This window comes from Sphaeramia orbicularis, chromosome 6 (assembly GCF_902148855.1).
Source record: "Sphaeramia orbicularis chromosome 6, fSphaOr1.1, whole genome shotgun sequence".
Taxonomy (NCBI): Eukaryota; Metazoa; Chordata; class Actinopteri; order Kurtiformes; family Apogonidae; genus Sphaeramia; species Sphaeramia orbicularis.
Genome location: NC_043962.1, coordinates 38,656,340 through 38,673,735, shown reverse-complemented (window position 1 = coordinate 38,673,735; position 17,396 = coordinate 38,656,340). Strand labels below are relative to the sequence as shown.

At 36.1% G+C, this 17,396-nt stretch overlaps 1 protein-coding gene across 1 annotated transcript in view; it reads right to left on the bottom strand.

Moving 5' to 3' along the window:
- The window catches only part of gramd2ab (GRAM domain containing 2Ab), a 51,958-nt gene that overhangs the window by 25,512 nt on the left and 9,050 nt on the right, over window positions 1-17,396 (bottom strand). Inside the window, exon 3 of the mRNA XM_030135610.1 lies at window positions 16,199-16,312. Within this exon, the coding sequence (XP_029991470.1) occupies window positions 16,199-16,312 (114 nt within the window). The remainder of the gene's footprint in view (window positions 1-16,198; window positions 16,313-17,396) is intronic.

Sequence of the window (17,396 nt, the reverse complement as noted above, 5' to 3'; positions counted from 1 at the left end):
GTCATTATTTATGGGTTATTGTGTTGTTATTTTTTACTTGAGATCACATTGGTCTGTATGTGGAACCTGAAACAAAATGATTTTGACAACCTGGACTGTTCAGGTTCATTTTTGCACTTTCATCCCGCGGGCCAGAATGGAACCTTTGGCGGTTCAGATTTGGCCCCCGGGCCGCATGTTTGACACCTGTGACTTAAAAGAAGTGCAATTTTAACAATATTTCACCTGTTGCTAAATGTTTTGTGTATTTGTAGACCTACTGTGATCTGTAAGTTATATATAATGTACATGTGTAAATGATCAACTGAAGCATGATATTGTTAAAATTACACTTATTTTTACAGTTTGTTCATGTTATTTACAATGTTTGAAGATGTAAACATTTTCATAATGTAATTTTACTTTTTTTACTCTAAAACTTAGAGGAAAGTTTGGAGTTGACATTATTTATATATTATTATGTTATTATTTTACTGGTTCTGCTCACTTCAGATCCAATTTAGCTGAATGTGGCCCCTGAACTGAAATGAGTTTGACACCCCTGCACTAGTGTGTCTGTTCTCTCAGCAGCAGGAGGCTCATCTGGAGGTCGACCTGTGGACCTCAACAGTAGCTATGTTCACACTGAAGGATAAAATCACTCAAATATTATCATTTCACTCATATGTGACACAGATCTGTGCTTTCACAACAGTGTTAACAGCACCCTGATCTGATCCATTTCCATGAATGATCCTGAATCATATATACAGGGTGTCCACAAAGCCTGTTTAGAATTTTAAAAAATTATTATAGAAGCAGTTGATGAGATACGTTCATCACATGTGTTCTATGTACTTAGTGGTTATCAAAGTTTTTAATCACATTATGGAATCATGTGCAATCGAATCACTGGTCCATTTTTCTTCAAGGAGAGATCAATTACTGCAAATGTTGACCTTTGACCTTTTGACTCGATATGTGTCACCACAACTAGATGACTTTCAACTAATTATCATCTTTCAGGTAGATGGTGCACCACCACATTTTCAATTAAATAAATGCTGAATGTACACTGGTTTAACCCATAAAAACCCAAACATCCACTATAAACCAAAACCATCTACTGATCTAAACTGTTAAATACCTGTTGATCCACTAATCCTATCAATACATGTAAATAATCGATGTAAAATGCAGTTTGTCATCTTTTCATGGTCATCAGATATGACCCATTTGGATGTTCAGAGAGGAGATAGTAAACATGGAAACACCGTCATTCTACAACATAGATTCACCAGTAAAACCCATGGAGTTGGATCAATGACAGTGGAAGGAGACACTGGGTTTATATTCAGTTGATGATATCTCTGCTGAAAAAGTCACTTTTTCTTCAGCGTTCTCTGTTTCAGGTATAATAACCCTAACTTTAATTTGAGCTTTTACGAACATCTATATGATGAGTAAATTCAATATGAGAAAATACTTAATTTTCACTGAAAATTCACAAAATACAAAATACCATTTATTACAAAAAATGATGATAAATCACTTAAGAAAGGTTAAATAGAGAGAAAGATTCATTTGGGATCTACCACAAAAGTCCCACTGGGTCTTTATGGGTTAAGCCAATAACTGGAATATTTTATATCAGCTCCTCTGAAGTGATAAGGAGTTCATTCATTCATAAATTATATCCTTTGTGTATTCATTTTTGTGATGCCAAAGACATCAAAAATACCAAGAAAGCAATTATCCAATACTTTTTTTTTTTTTTTGGTTTTTTTGTGTTTGACTCTTTTAAAGCAACTTTAAAGATAGATTTTCTGTGATTAACTTGAGAAAAACAATTTAGTTTTTCGGCATCATAAAAAATACAAATTCTGTAATTTTAAGTATGATTATTTACTATCATATTCAAACAGAAAACAACAAGCTACAGTGGCCAGTTAATTAGTTAGGTATAAAGAAAACAATCTGCTCAGGTCCAACAGTCATGAACATGTATTACTGAAACAGAAGAGGGTTTATCTTTCTCATTTAACGCTGTTTAAGATGTCAGGTCCTTACACTGTATCAAAAACGAACTTCTAACTCATGTAAACAAGCTCAGGGTTGTCACATCATATCATGCAAAACATCTTAATCAGCCTGTTTCCTCGTTTTATGAGAGACGTGTGGCTGCGAGGATGTAAATGTGACCACGGATAACGGCACGTGTTATCCAACAGCCAGGCAGCGACATGAGTGTGTTCACACATGATCGACTGTGACGAAGGCCAGTCATCAGCTTTAACAACAGACTGATGTTCATCCACCTCCTACTGTTCCACAGGAAGAAGTTATCAGTGGTGGGTTAAGTGACTAAATACTGCACTTAAGAACATATTTACAGTTCCTGTAATGAGAATGCTTATACTTGATACAGCTTTTTACTTCTACTCTACTACATCCAGGGCAAATATTATGGTTTTTACTCCCTAGATCTGTACATGTATCTCCGAATGTGATGTCTTTGGATGTTTTTGATAAACTGAATGAAAATGTAGTCCGTTAACAGCTGACTTTGCTTGACAACTCTCTTAGAATAACTGGAAAATGCACTTGTACCAAGCTGAGCACAGGCTGGTTTTTCTGACCTCATGAAAAATAATGTGGTTCTCACAAGACCGCAACGCTACAAAAACATGACTGTCTTACAGAACATGAGGCATTTGTGTAGATTAAACTAAAACAACATGAGCCAAACCAGGACCATGCACACAAGTAAGATGAAACACAAACATTAATGCAAAAGTATTTTCACAGTTTGGTACTGTACTCATTAGTTATTGATTTTTTAGACAACTGACTGAAATTATTGGCAATGTATAATTCAGGGGATAAGATGCAGCTGAAAAATAGTCTTAGAATTTTAGAGTTTCCATCTTGGTTGACATTAACACTTTCATGCATGAATTATGAGAACCTTAGTCAGTATTTTTTTTTCTTGAGTGTTTTTATTCCTCTTTAGGCATGAAAAAAACAATGCAATTGATTTTTTTTTTTTTTTTTTTTTTTTTATGAACCTATTTTTCTTGGAGTTAAAAAAATGTCCACTCAGCTGGACACCATGCATTTAAGTTTTGAACCAAAGTAACATTTATTTAAAAACTCATCATCAGAAAGTGATATACTGTGTGAAAACTATGAAATAAAAACATTTTTAATGCCTCTAATTGCTAAATTGCTACTGTTTTCTCACATTTTATCATACTCTAATATTAGTTATTACCCATTTCATGGAGATAATATCCTCCTGACACCCAGGAAATTGATAGTTTTAGCTTTTTTACATTAAAAAATTGTCTTCATTGGAAACTGCATAATGCAACAGTTTTTTCAGATACATTTTTTTAGATTATTTTTACTTATTTATTGATTTTTTAATGGAATGTCCTTTGCAATGCACTGCATTTTTAAAGTAAAACTGTCCAACTTTTGTCCCCTACAGGGGAGAAAATGCATTGCTGGGTTTCAGGAGGATATGCACAAAAAAAAACAAAACAAAACAAAAAAAAAAACACTTTTTTTTTTCCCAGAAAACTGTTAAACAGTCTAATAACAATTAGCAATTTATTTACACTAAAACATGTTACTGCAGATCAGGTTTATCAAGAACAGCAAAGTTACAGTAATGGTATGAATTGCAGTGTTTGGGATGGTGCATAAGTGTCCACTATGTTGGCTGATATGGAACTGAAACAACAAAACCCATGAATAAACAATAGAACAGCTGTAGAATAGCTGTCCACTGTAGTGACCACTATGCCTGAAAGGGTTAAAGGTACGTAAGTGAATCATACAGATACACTGCATGAAACATTCCTAATAGCTGCACTGTGACTGCCTTAAAACTTTTAATATATACTGAATATTTAAAATAATATTTTAAAAAGCCTACAGTCATATAAATAGTAAATATAAATAATGAATTATCCACTCCTGATGGGGAAAAGTTAAACTTTATCAGTCTCAAATGTGCAAAGGGAGTCTTAAAAGATTACAACTATAGTTTAAATTTTCCAAAAATCTAACTCTAATTCCCTCCACTGCTCAACTGGCCAAGTTCCCAGAGCATGATCTCAGAGTCAAAAGCACCCAGTTATAAGAAAAACCCTTAAATCATAGAGACATCCCATCATAAACTGAATCAAAAGTGATTTTTAACCCTTTCATACATACTGGTCACTACAGTGGACAGTCGTTCTACATCTGTTCTCTTGTATTTTCATGGGTTTTATTGTTTCAGTTCCATATCAGCCAACACAGTGGATACTTATGCACCACCCCATACACTGACATTCATACCATTACTATAACTTTGCTGTTCTTGATAAATCTGATCTGCAGTGACAAGTTTGAGTGTAAATCAATTGCTAATAAAAATTGGGAATATGATAAAATGCGAAAAAAAAAACCCATCAGATTAGCTGCATTAAAAATGTTTTGTTATTGTATATCACTTTCTGATATTCAAAAATTAAACAAATGGTGTCCAGCGGAGTGTACATTTTTGGAACTCCACAAAAAATTATGAAGGTAGATTTGTTTCTTTATTGCTTTAACAAAAAAAAAAAAAATTTCATTAAAAAAAAAAAAAAAAAATCAATTTAAAAAAATCACTTCAATCAAGGAAAAAAAGTGTTCAAATGCAATTTTTTGGATTGTAATTTTTTTTTCCATTCAAACACTTTTCTTTAATTGAAATTTTTTTTTAGTTAAAGCAATAAAGAAACAAATCTACCTTCATAAAAAACAGGTTAATTAAAAAAAATCAATTGCATTGTTTTTTCATGCCTAAAGAGGAATAAAAACACTCAAGAAAAAAATCTAGACTAAGGTTCTCATAATTCATGCATGAAAGGGTTAAAGAGATCAAATGTTTCAAACCGTTCATTACAAAGGTTAAAAGGTCATACAGATGGGATGTTTCTCTACCTGTCACATACTTGTTTGTCCATTTTTCTAAAACACTTTCTCCTGAATCCACTCGAAGATAAAGAGGTAGATGCCTCCAGAGGAACATTTCCACAGCTGCATGTCTGTTAAATCCTGATAAAAACACCCCGACTGAGTATTTGACAGGCAGATTATCCTCACAGTGTCTCTATTTCAAGCTACAAAAAAAAAAAAAAAAAGATGATGAACTGCTTGAACAGAAGTGTGACTCCCCTTCTGAACTAACAGCTCTGAGGTGTGTGGCTGCTTTAACTAATCCTCAGAGCGACTGTTTTTGTAGACCCGTGTGCAGTCTCTGCATCAGATTTCATGGAGGATGGTCATGTAAATGGAGCCGTGACAGAGGAGGCAAATGAATGTGGTGTTCATGCAAACAGTAAAGCAACTGACAAAAAGTGAACACATGAGAATCAGAAGCACTGGAGCTATCAGCGTCCACTTAAATCCACCATCACACACATACACATATGGCCACACTCAGCACTGATTTTCTCCCCTTTTGCCTAATCATGAATGCAGGGTGTTTGCTCTTGATCCAAATAAAAATTACAGACTTTTTCAAAGTTGCTATTTTTTCCCCTAGACTTTGACTTTATGTACTTTTATACTTGCATGCCTATTTTTTGGTTGAGATTGTACCTGTTTTAGGATTTTTAGGGCCGACGCCGATACCGAAATTAGGGACTAAAAAAAGTAGATATCTGATATATTGGGCGATAACATATGATAATATATGAAATGAGAACATTGATATCCACAGGATGTAATAGTCTTATATTAAATAATGGTGGACATATGAATTAACAGTTGCATCTTTGTTTATCTCACGGAGATAATTTACACAACTTTAAAACACTATATAGTAGTCTGTAATAGTCTTATGTTAGACTAGTATGTGACCTGTGAGGAACCACGGGTTGTAGATGTGGTAGTTTTTATGCTGTGGAGAGCAGACTTCTGGGAAAAGATGTGAGTCTATATTTTAGAAGTAGTGACATAAAAAATGTTTGGTAAATCATTCTTTGAAATGTAAATGACAATTAATATACAGTATTAATACCCAGGAGTGAAAATGTGAGGTACACAGGGAGTGCACGGACAGGGGTGGGGGGTGAATAGTTTGTGAGAGAGTGGGGGGCTGTCTGTGATTGTGTGTGTGTATATGTGTGCGTGTGTGGGGGGGAGTGGTGGTCTGTGATTGTCAAAGTGAAACTGAAACTGAACACGCTTTACTATTCCTCTAACTCTGGGCAGCACAGACACAGGTGCAGAGTGACAGAATCTCTGTGCAGCAAAAAAGTTAATACGTCTGTCATATATGGACTGATGTCGATTAATCGGTGATACGCTATAATCGGCCCACCAATTAATCGGTCAGGCTCTAGTAGAAAAGATCATTTTAATAAATGTATGAATGAATGAATGCATAATTTGCAGTAAATTAAGTTTTATTGACAGAAATGCTTTCAAAACATATGAAAATCACAAAAGTCCATGGATATCACACAAACAAGTTTCACTAAAATCATTCATTCCAGTTTTTTTTTATGGTGTTCTCATGTATTTCTTATCTCTGCCTTTTAGCATAGTCTAAAATTCGACTATGAGAGAAACTTTTTTCCATACTTCCATCAGACTTTCACACAAAATTCCAGACTTTTCAAGGTCTGGAAAACAGTGTTTAAAAATTCCATACTTTTTAAGACTTTCAAGACCTGTGCAAGCACCCTGTGAATATCATCAGTATGATATAAACTAATAAGTGACATGAATGAAGCCTGTTTGAACTTTGATTTTGTCTAAAACCAGAATGGATTAGTATAAAGGTAGAAGGCAGTAGTGGAAACTCATTCATTAACAGTTTTATATTACATTAAGTTAGACTATTGGGATGAAAATTTGTTCCATAGAGCACAAAATTACACACACACACACACACACACTTCAATTATTAAATGTAAATGTTAAGATTTTTTTTAAATGTTTGGTTACAGTACCTCTCTAGAAAAAAAAAAAAGCCTGAGACAATGTAGCGACCTCTGAACACATGGAAACACAATGTGTGGAAGGAATGACTGACCACAAAACCGACTGAGAGGCACCCAACACACAACACCCACACCCACACTCAGACATGTGATAAAGGAACTAATTATGCAAACAGTTTTACCCTGAATGGAAAAACTGGAGCAGAGAAAAAGGCTGAGTTCACACGGATGTAGACAATTCAGAGAGTTGTTGTTACGCTGCCAGAGATTAGATTTTAATTTGTTTTGATCTATCATGTGTTTGGTCATGTTTCTGTGTCTCAGCAGTTTAATGAAATAAAGTTTAACGTGACATTATACCACATTCCGTTCATGGTATTTTTACTCCAACGGCCCATCAGTGTATCTGTGTTCTGTGACAGCCTCATTAAAGCAGCTTTCATTGTTACTTGGAGCACAAAGATTTTATTTTCCAAAGCACTTCTCATAAATCTACAGGCACAAACAAAACAAAAACACAGTCTTCGGCTAAAATTTGCTTAGAGGTCTTATTTCTGTCTTTGTGCATAAGAAATCAGTATAAGTGAATCCCCAAAGGAACTTTGTGTTGGTAAATGCAAGTTATACAAATTTACAGGATTTCAGTTCTGTTGCAACATGTTGATGGTCATATGAAGTATGTTTTCAGGTCAAAAATGTTCAATTTCATCACAATTAATGCTATATTTTCATGTCACAAATGGCCAAGTTATATTTGAACTGAATTTACCTGAAAAACAAATATTCTATTCTTTAGATTCCCCAGTTTCTCTTACAAGATTCTATCCTACATATCATGTTTTATTTTTACAGGTTGCAATATGGAGTATGGTGCTGATCCATCCTGCTTATGTTACACCAATACATACATTAAGAATGTCACACGTCACTTTTTAAATCAACAGTTCTCTAATAATAAGCATTTTTATAAAGAAATAACAATTCTATATTGTTATTTACTCTTTAGTATGATGATAAACTATACAATAAATAATTATGATCCTAGTTTTTGCACAGGGATCATTTGTGGAAACGGTGACATGGCTGCCGAGCATCAGTATGATGGGATCTGTAACAACCATGTCACATCCGTCCACTGTCACATTTTGTGTTTTTGTGTCAGCTGTTATTGTTTTAGATCCACAATACTAACATTTATGAATAAGAGGAGAATTAGCAAGAGTAAGTATGTAAGTTTATTACTAATAAAGTACTGGTACTGACCAGAGCATCATGGGTAATGTCACGTCTGTCCACCAGCAGAAGTTTTCACAGACACGTGCAATTCAAAATCCAATATTTCTGAAAATATAGCTTCCACTGTCAAATAATATCAGTAGTCTGTGCACAAATGTATTAACATTATTTCAACACAGTTCTATGCATTTCTTACAACTTGGGTTTTTTTTTTGACAAAAATGGCCACTCATTTGACCCCCTAAGTAAATTTTAGCCATCTTACACACTCACACACACTGAGGATGTATACATTTGTTTGCATTGGTTTTCATTGTTTCAGAAGCTTTAAAACAAACATGGGTGGGAGATAAGGACATGATAGAGTACATGAAAAACTCACCTTAATTCAGTGTCAGAGGGACTGTATAGTTGAAAGGCATGTAATATCAGGAAGTGTTCTCTGATGCAAAGTAAAAGTGGTGAAAAATTTTACATATAACACACTCGGATGATATTGATATTTTTGGTGGATAATATATGTTTGTTTTGTTCCTTCCTCTTCCCTGATTTATAAATAAACTGTTTATTTGTAAGTCAGAGAGAGTTCTTGTTTTCAGGGGAGGGGCCAAAAAACCCTGGACACAGAACTGTGGCTGAGGAGGTAGAGTGGGTCATCCGATATTGAGAGGGTTGGAGGTTCAAATCCTGCTCTGTCCTAATCATGTGCGAATGTGAGAGGGAATGAATAATGGATCTAAAATATAAAGTGCCTTGAAAAGTGCTACAGAAATGTAATCTATTATTATTACCGGAACACATAAAAATTCAGACTCTGTTACCACCTTCAAATCCCAGCTTAAAACTTATTTGGGCTATTCAGACAGGCTTACTCAATTCCATAATTTCACTTTTATCTGCTGCCATTTTATGTACCTATGTGTTTTATATACGGACAGTATGTGTGTAATTTTAAATCTGTTTAATTTTAACAACTTTTTATGGTGACCTTGAGAGTCCTGAAAGGCGCCTATACATAAAATATATTATTATTATTATTACTCTTATTAAAAGAGTTGTATGTATTATTCCTACTTTACAATATTAAAAAATGACCTGAAGTATCACTAGAAAAACAAAGAGTTATGATGGGTTAGTGTCAGGGTCAAACATTAGGTCAGTGTGATATATTGCGAAGATATGAACTGAATTTATTTACAGCCACATACCGTCGTGTCACTGTGAATATCTGTGACCACTAGAGGGAGTAGTGAGTAAATTAGTAAAATTAATGCCAAATGGGTTGAGAGATGAGAACTGTAAAGGAACAATGTTCAGAGTCAATCAAAATAACAAACTGATTTAAAAAATAGAGGCATTGCTGTTTTAAAGTAAAGGATGTGAAAGTTTTGACCTTATTTGGACAATTTAAACAGAACTGATGTAACTATCGGCAACACAAACCGTACAGAAAACAGAGGTGATTTGGGGTTTCACGGTAGATGTTTACTGTCTAAAAATAGATTTGGCTGAATGATTGATTTAGTGTAGAATCCAGATCAGCTGAGGTAACATGTGATTATGAGACACATTATTATTTTAAGTGCATGTCAGAGTTTGTGTTAGAAAAAGACAAAACAGACGTGTGCAAAGTATGAGCTTCATGCTTGAATCTGAGCGATGGAATCTAAGATGGAGCGTTAATTTGTTGGTGCTTTTGGTAACAGTGGGACGGACTTCTCGCTGCTGTCAATAGTTCTAAATATCAATACTATACATGATCACATAAACAGTCAAAAATACATGGTTTAGACTAGTTTAGACTGTTTTCTTTACACTGCTGCTTCCAAAGACTTTAACCCTTTTAATTCTGCCATTCTTCTAGGTGTATTCATGTTTTCTTTGCAAAAAAAGTGTCAGAAAATGTATTTTTTTGCCAATTCTTTTGCACCTTTGTTTTCAGGAAGAACTTAACTTTCAATATCTATCCATTAATTATCATTATTATAAATAATAAATGCTTAAAACAGTGTGTTTATTAAAAAAGAAAAAAAATGGACTTGAATTGAAGTTTTTATCATATTTATTATCAGAAACAACTGTAAATGTCCATAACGAAACTTTTTAAGATTGAAAAAATAAACTTTCAACTATTCTACATCTCCTCAAACATGTTTTATTGGTCTTGAATATTCAGTATCCATATTATGGCATCATATTTTTTGTTATTTCCAGGTGTTTTTTTTTCAGCCTGTGTGGAAGTCTCCAAAACAGTTCCTTCTACTTGTAATAGAGTCCCACATTCTTGCCATAAAGTGTTATATAGCATCAGAAATCCATTTGAATTTTGTGGATAGTGCAAACATTTGAGGACTTACAGTAATTTGAATGCTGTAAAGTGCAAAATGCAGCGCCGATGAGATTTCTGTTGTTAAAGGGTTAAAGTTGGGATGTTTATGCTGCTCATCCTGTGCTTGAGGGATCGTATTTGTTAATACAGTACAGATATGGTCCCTCATGATTCTGCTCTGCTTCTCAACACTGATGTGACATGTGCCTGGCTTTTATGTGCATGGGTTCATTAATTCAGTGCCATAACCCAACTCTAAATTCAACACACTGATGTGAGACTGGTCATGTCTAAAATGAAACCTTTTGGATACAGTGTCCAAACAGAACTAGTGTGTGTTTTCATATTAACCCTTTCATGCATAGCGGTCACTACTGTAGACAGTTATTCTACAGCTGTTCTCTTGTAAATTCATGGGTTTGGTTGTTTTAGTTCCATGTCAGCCAACACAGTGGACACTTATGCACCATCCCATACACTGCAGTTCATACCATTATTATAACTTTGCTGTTCTTGATAAACCTGATCTGTAGTAACATGTTTGAGTGTAAATCAATTGCTAATTGTTATTAGACTGTAATTAACAGTTTTCTTAGCCAAAAGGTTTTTTTTTTTTTTTTTTTTTGCATACTATCTCCATGAAGTGAGTAATAACTAGCATTAGAGTATGTTAAAATGTGAGAAAACATCAGATTAGCTGCATGAAAAATTTTTTTATTTCATAGTTTTCACATATATATCACTTTCTGATGCTGGGTTTTAAATACATGATCTCCAGCTGAGTGGACATTTTTGTAACTCCATGAAAAATAGGTTCATAAATGCCTAAAGAGGAATAAAAACACTCAGGAAAAATCTTGACAAAGGTTCTCATAATTCATGCATGAAAGGGTTAAATAAAGGCTGTTTTAGAGAATATTTTATTAATGAATTCATGGTTTTGGTTGCATACTAGATGCTGAATGTGACAAAAACAGGGGGGATCTATGTGTGTTTGTGTGGATTTAACGGAACATTAGCTCCTTGTCAGCGGAGGTGAATTAAGGCTTTACACCAGCTATCCACACACACCTCCTTCCCATCAGCCTCTCTGTTTCTCTCTGAGCTCTGCTGCCTGGAAACGTGAGCTGACTCCACGTGCTGGAGGCAAACACACATATGTACACACACATGCACGCACACACACACACACGCACGCACGCACACACACACACACATGCACGCACACACACACACACACACACACACAGCTTCTGATTCTGCCATTGCAGCTTCTCCTGCAGCTTGTTTTGTACGTGACAAGAATGACAGAGCGACAGCGAGGCTTTCCCTCTCTGTGTATTGTCTCTGCTGCACGTCTCCTTAGCTTTCATCTCCTGCCAAACACCCCAAACCACACACATACACACACACACACACACACACACTTTGTCAGTACTAATGAGGGAGTCGGTTGATTATGAGGAGGTGGGTCTAGAAATGAGTCATCCACATGACGTTTGCTCACAATTTTATCACAAATGAGTCTCTTACAGCCTTCCTGCCTCAGCGCACAGGGTCATACAACCCTGTGGAGTTTCTGATGATTTGTAGAGCTATGGAGCAAAGGTTTTAGGAGTTTTGTTTGTTCTTGTGCAAAAAAAAAAGGTGGAAGCACACCAGCATGCAGTTGTTGCAATACACAGTTTGGTCCTATTCAACTGGTCTTCTGTGCAGCAATGTGCAGGAAAAGATGGAAAAAACATCCATATAAGCCATGCAACATGTATATAGAGCTGTTCCAATCATCACATTTTAGTTGTTGTCATTAACTGTGATATAAATATCTATAAACATTCCACTAGTGTAGCATAAAACCAGTGATAGACTAATAAAAATTGAATATGACATATTGCAAGTGCTTTACGTGCCATTAAATTGGACAAGACCTACATAAACGCAGTCATTTTACATTTAAGAGACATTTATAGGCACTGAACTTTGGAACACAGAAATAAAAATGACATGCCTTTAAACCTCAGCAGAAGAAGGGGGCGCAACAAAATAAAGTCATTAAAACAGCGCCAGCCAAACTGCAGTGGGAGATAATAATGTGTAAATATTGATCAGAATATGACTTATATTTTCTGGTGGATCCAGAGAATGAGAGGAGTAATAAAAAAAATGAACAAAGTGAAACATAAGTAAGAAAAGTGACTGAATTCACCGAGATAGATCAACTCAAAACTCTGCTAAAATCTGCTCAAATAAAGTACATTAATCAGATAGAAACACACAGCGCAGTCCGTCCAAAGTTCAAGTTAAACCAAATCCTTTTCAAAAGTGATGCCTGTACTCCTTGTTTCTTTATGTATGATGATGCCCCTAAAGAATAAACCAAAGGATATGACTAAACATCTGATCTCCTCACTGAAAACAAACCAACATATATTAGCAGCTACAGCAACAGTTTCCATAAACCATTTCTTCATCATATTAGGCCACGTTCACACCTGACTTAAGGTGCATCCACAGTGTTTGGAGTCAGTCTGGATGCACGTGGCACTTATTCATTTAGTCATGTGGATGTGAATGTGTCCTTGGCCACAATGAAGGACCACTTACTCTAAGGTCGCTGTCTACATAAGCAGAAGTAGAACTTCATTTGCACAATGGTAGCATCATAGGAAGCCAAAGAATAGTATTGATTAGAGGTGTAAATGATTAATCGACTATCAATGAATTGTTGATAAGAATTTGCTCGATTAAACTATTAATTGTCGGTTAATTGCCCTTTTCCACGGTGGGGTTTGTAGTGTTGAATGTAGGGGGTACCACTGCCCAAACTAGGCTTCATCGCTAAAGTTGAATAACGGGGGAGTCACCCTGTCCACCTGTCCACACCTGTCCACCTGTCCACACCTGTCTGAAGGCTGACGGCTTGTCTGCGCTGTGATGCCGTAGCTGGGATTGAACCGGATCATGGCGTTGATGAGTTAGAATCACTTTAGGGACATGGTGGAGCAAAACACAGACCGGCCCGTCTGTTTGTGGGAGCGGTGCACCCTCGCCTAGATACATGCACAAATTTGGGGTCAGTATCAGATCGGAGTGTTTCCCCTGGAGGTTGGTCTAGTCCAGTGTTCCCCAACCACTATGCCGTGGCACATAAGTGTGTCATGAGAAATCATCAGGTGTGCCGTGGAAGATTATCTACTTTCACCTGATTGATACTCTAAGTGAGCGGCGTGATATAGATATGCATGACTGCACACGCCAGTGATCCTCTCTACAACAACAGTTTCCCTTTGCAAAGTGAAAATGAAAGTGAACTGGCCCCGATGTGGTGCATTCTATTGATAAAGCCCCCCTCACTAGTGATGCTCAGATTAGCGGGTTACCTACAGGACCTGCAGATTGGGTTAGAGTGGGGAGTGGGGGGGTATGCCTCTATTATACAGATCTCAATCTGTTAGCCGGGGATCTGTCCAAGGGGTGGTGACACACCCCTCTCAGCCTTCTCATTCCAAATGCCCCGCATCGTTCTTCAATTCCTGCAAGAATATCAGCTTTGTATTCAATTAAACAGGCCCAGGTTTCACACTAAGTCAATTGAGACTAGATTTGTGTTATATTTCAATAAATATATTTTTTGTAACATTTTTGTTTGGTGGTGTGCCCTGTGATTTTTCTAATGTAAAATATGTGCTGCTGCTTGAAAAGGTTGGGAAACACTGGTCTAGTCCACGGTCATCTGGACTATCTGGTCAGTGAGACAGAAGTTAAAAACCTCCTCCAGGCTCCTGATCTGGGCCACAGGTATGTCCCGCATTATGTCCCACAGTCACCCCGGTGGTCATGTGAAAATAGGAGAGAAAAGGCATCTACGCTGAAATCTTGCTCCATCATGCCCATTTCTTCTAAACTTCCCCTCTTCAGACCCATTTATTTTATTAAATTTCTCTGCAGTATTTACATTTTACATTTATGCATTTGGCAGACGCTTTTTTCCAAAGGGACTTACAGGGGAAAACCAATTAAATCACTCAATCAATCAAATTTTATTTACATAGCGCCAGATCACAACAAAAAGTTATCTCATGACACTTTATATATAGAGTTGGTCAAAACCATACTCTAAGCCAATTTACAGAAACCCAACTGAATCCAGAATATTTCTTTCGTTCTACTCCATAAATGTCATTGCCTGTGCTGTATCCAACGGTTCAATAATTCAATCACTCAGGAATATGACATGCTTTTTTCATGAAATATATAAACAATATTTAGCTTTTATTCTTACAGACCCTATCGAAAGAGAAATTCAGGTTCTCAGGAAAATCATTGCATATCAATTAATCATTAATCGATCAATAAAGTCCACCAACTAATGATTAATGGATTAATCGATAATTTGCATCCCTATTATCGATATGTTTAATAAACACATCACAACAGACTGCATCACTCAAAGTGAATAAGACAAATAATTTCATTTAACGTTCCATGCATTGATGCTCAGTGAGTGTATCTGACGTCCCAGATGATACTGTGGATACTTGGATCATGCGCCATATGTCACACTACATTCATGTGGAGACTCGTTCTAATTTCAGGTGTGAACTGACCCACTTATGATCAGATTATGCATCACCCAAGATGCATGATCCTGGTATAAACAGGGCTTTGATATGAAGAGCCACATTCTTCATTAAAGTGTTTGTCAGGTTCCATCAGATTTGCTGGTCTACATTTGTTGGAATGGCTTCAATAATTACAGTCTCCACTCCCAGGATCTGTTTTCTCTACGAGTCCCAAAAGTCAGAACAGAACTGGGAAAGAAAGCCTTTAAATGTTCTACTCCCACTGCCTGGAACAACCAACAGAAGGAGATTAAACTGAAGGAACTCGTCTGTTTAAATACATTCAAAGTCATTTTAAATCGATGGAAAAAGGACAAATCTGGATGCAGATGTTTTTCTATTTGATTGAATCGGGTTCTGCTTCGAGATGCTTTAAGGAACATTGTTATAGTTTTAATACCTTTTAAATTATTGATGGTGTTTTATATGTATGTTCTTAGTTTAGTGTTTTATGTGTGGTTTTAAAATTGATTTTTATTGTGTTTTATGTTTTTTTTGTGTGGATGTATGGCTGTGGTTTCTACTTTGTGTAACTTCTGCTGCTGCTGTCTTGGCCAGGACACTCTTGAAAAAGAGATTTTTTTTCTTATCTCACTGAGCTTTTTTCCTGGTTAAATAAAGGTTAAATAAAAAAAAATAAACAATTACAGTTAACATGTTATTTCCTTAAAATGGAAAGATGTTTAAGGACCCACAGCTAATCAATAGATTAAAGAAATGTCTAGAAACCTTTCATTGGAAAACCTGACAAACCTGCCTGAAGACTTTTATATGACCTGGACACTTTTTTTTACAGTTTATAAAAGACTTATCTGTAAAATGAAACTGTAATATATATATTTCGTTACACTGAGAGTTTGATGCTGTTGTGTGGGTGGTGGTGGTGGTGGGGGGGGGGGTTATAATGATTGTTTTACTGTATAAGTGTTGAACATACAATGTAAAACAACAAGAAATATATTTATAAAAAAAAAAAATTAAGTGTTTGTCAAGTGGTCAGACTTTGGTAGTTCTGAAAACTGAGGCTTTCGACAGTCCCTCACCTGAACGGCAGCGGGCAGTGGCCGTCCTCCTCCCTGGGGGGCTCCACTTCATGGGGGGGTAAGACGCTGACGTCCTCACTCTGCTCCAAGGTCTCTGACATCATGACTATCAATCTGGAAGAGCGGCAGGGGTCATTTAAATATTCAATCCCACATTTTTATCCCACCCCCTGAAGGGGAGGCAAGGGGTATTGTTTTTGGTTTGGTTTGGTTGGTTTGTTAACACTCTAGCAGCAAAACCATTCATACTGAATTCATACTAAATTAGGTTTATAGATTGCCATTGACCCAGAATAGATGTGGTTACATTTAGGGAAAAGTAGATCAAGTTAAAATTTTTAATGAATTTTTTACATATTTTTTTTTCTCCCATTCACTTATAATGGGCAAATTTTTAAATGTCTTTAAATACATCAATTTACTTCCAACTTGGCACACATATAGAGGCTATTGATATGCTGACATCAGCACATGGATAGACATGATGACATCATTTGGATCAATGCCAAAAGAAGCAACAACACGTGCAAGGAGTGCCTGGCACCACTTGTTTTTTAAATACTGGAAACATCAAAATCAAATTTCTGCATCCACTAAAAACTTAAAGGGGTGTAAAAATGTTTTTTAGAGTCATTTCGAAAGTTTTGTAAGACTGAACTCTAAACAGTGATAATAATAATATGACAGAGCATGTCTAAACACAAACAATATAAAAACATAAACAGAAAAAATCGGATGCTGCTGAAAACATGTAATAATACAAAGGGTGTGAAGATAATCAGCCTTAAAATTTATTACATTTTGTGAGTGTTGAGATAATGCTGTGTTTTTATGTAATGTGTCATTAGAAACATTCCTCGTTACAGTCTGAGGAATGCTGTCCAGTTCCTGTCCAAACCCTCTCATAACAGATCCACACACACTAAAACACTTTAGGACACTCCACAGCTCAGGCGTGCTCTGATTGGCTGCAGGATTCTTCGAGCTGCAATGAAAACCTTTGATCTGTAGCTCCGAGGAAGCCCACAGACCCTCAAGACACTCGAATGCATCACGATCTTCCATGTTGAACAAAATGCACGGCAGCTCTCCCCTCTGTTGCCATGGTAACAGCTTAAAAGAAGGCCATTCAAGATCAATGCTTCGAATCTGCTCTGTTTCAGCTGCATCCACAGTTTTCTCAGAATGAGTCGGCTCG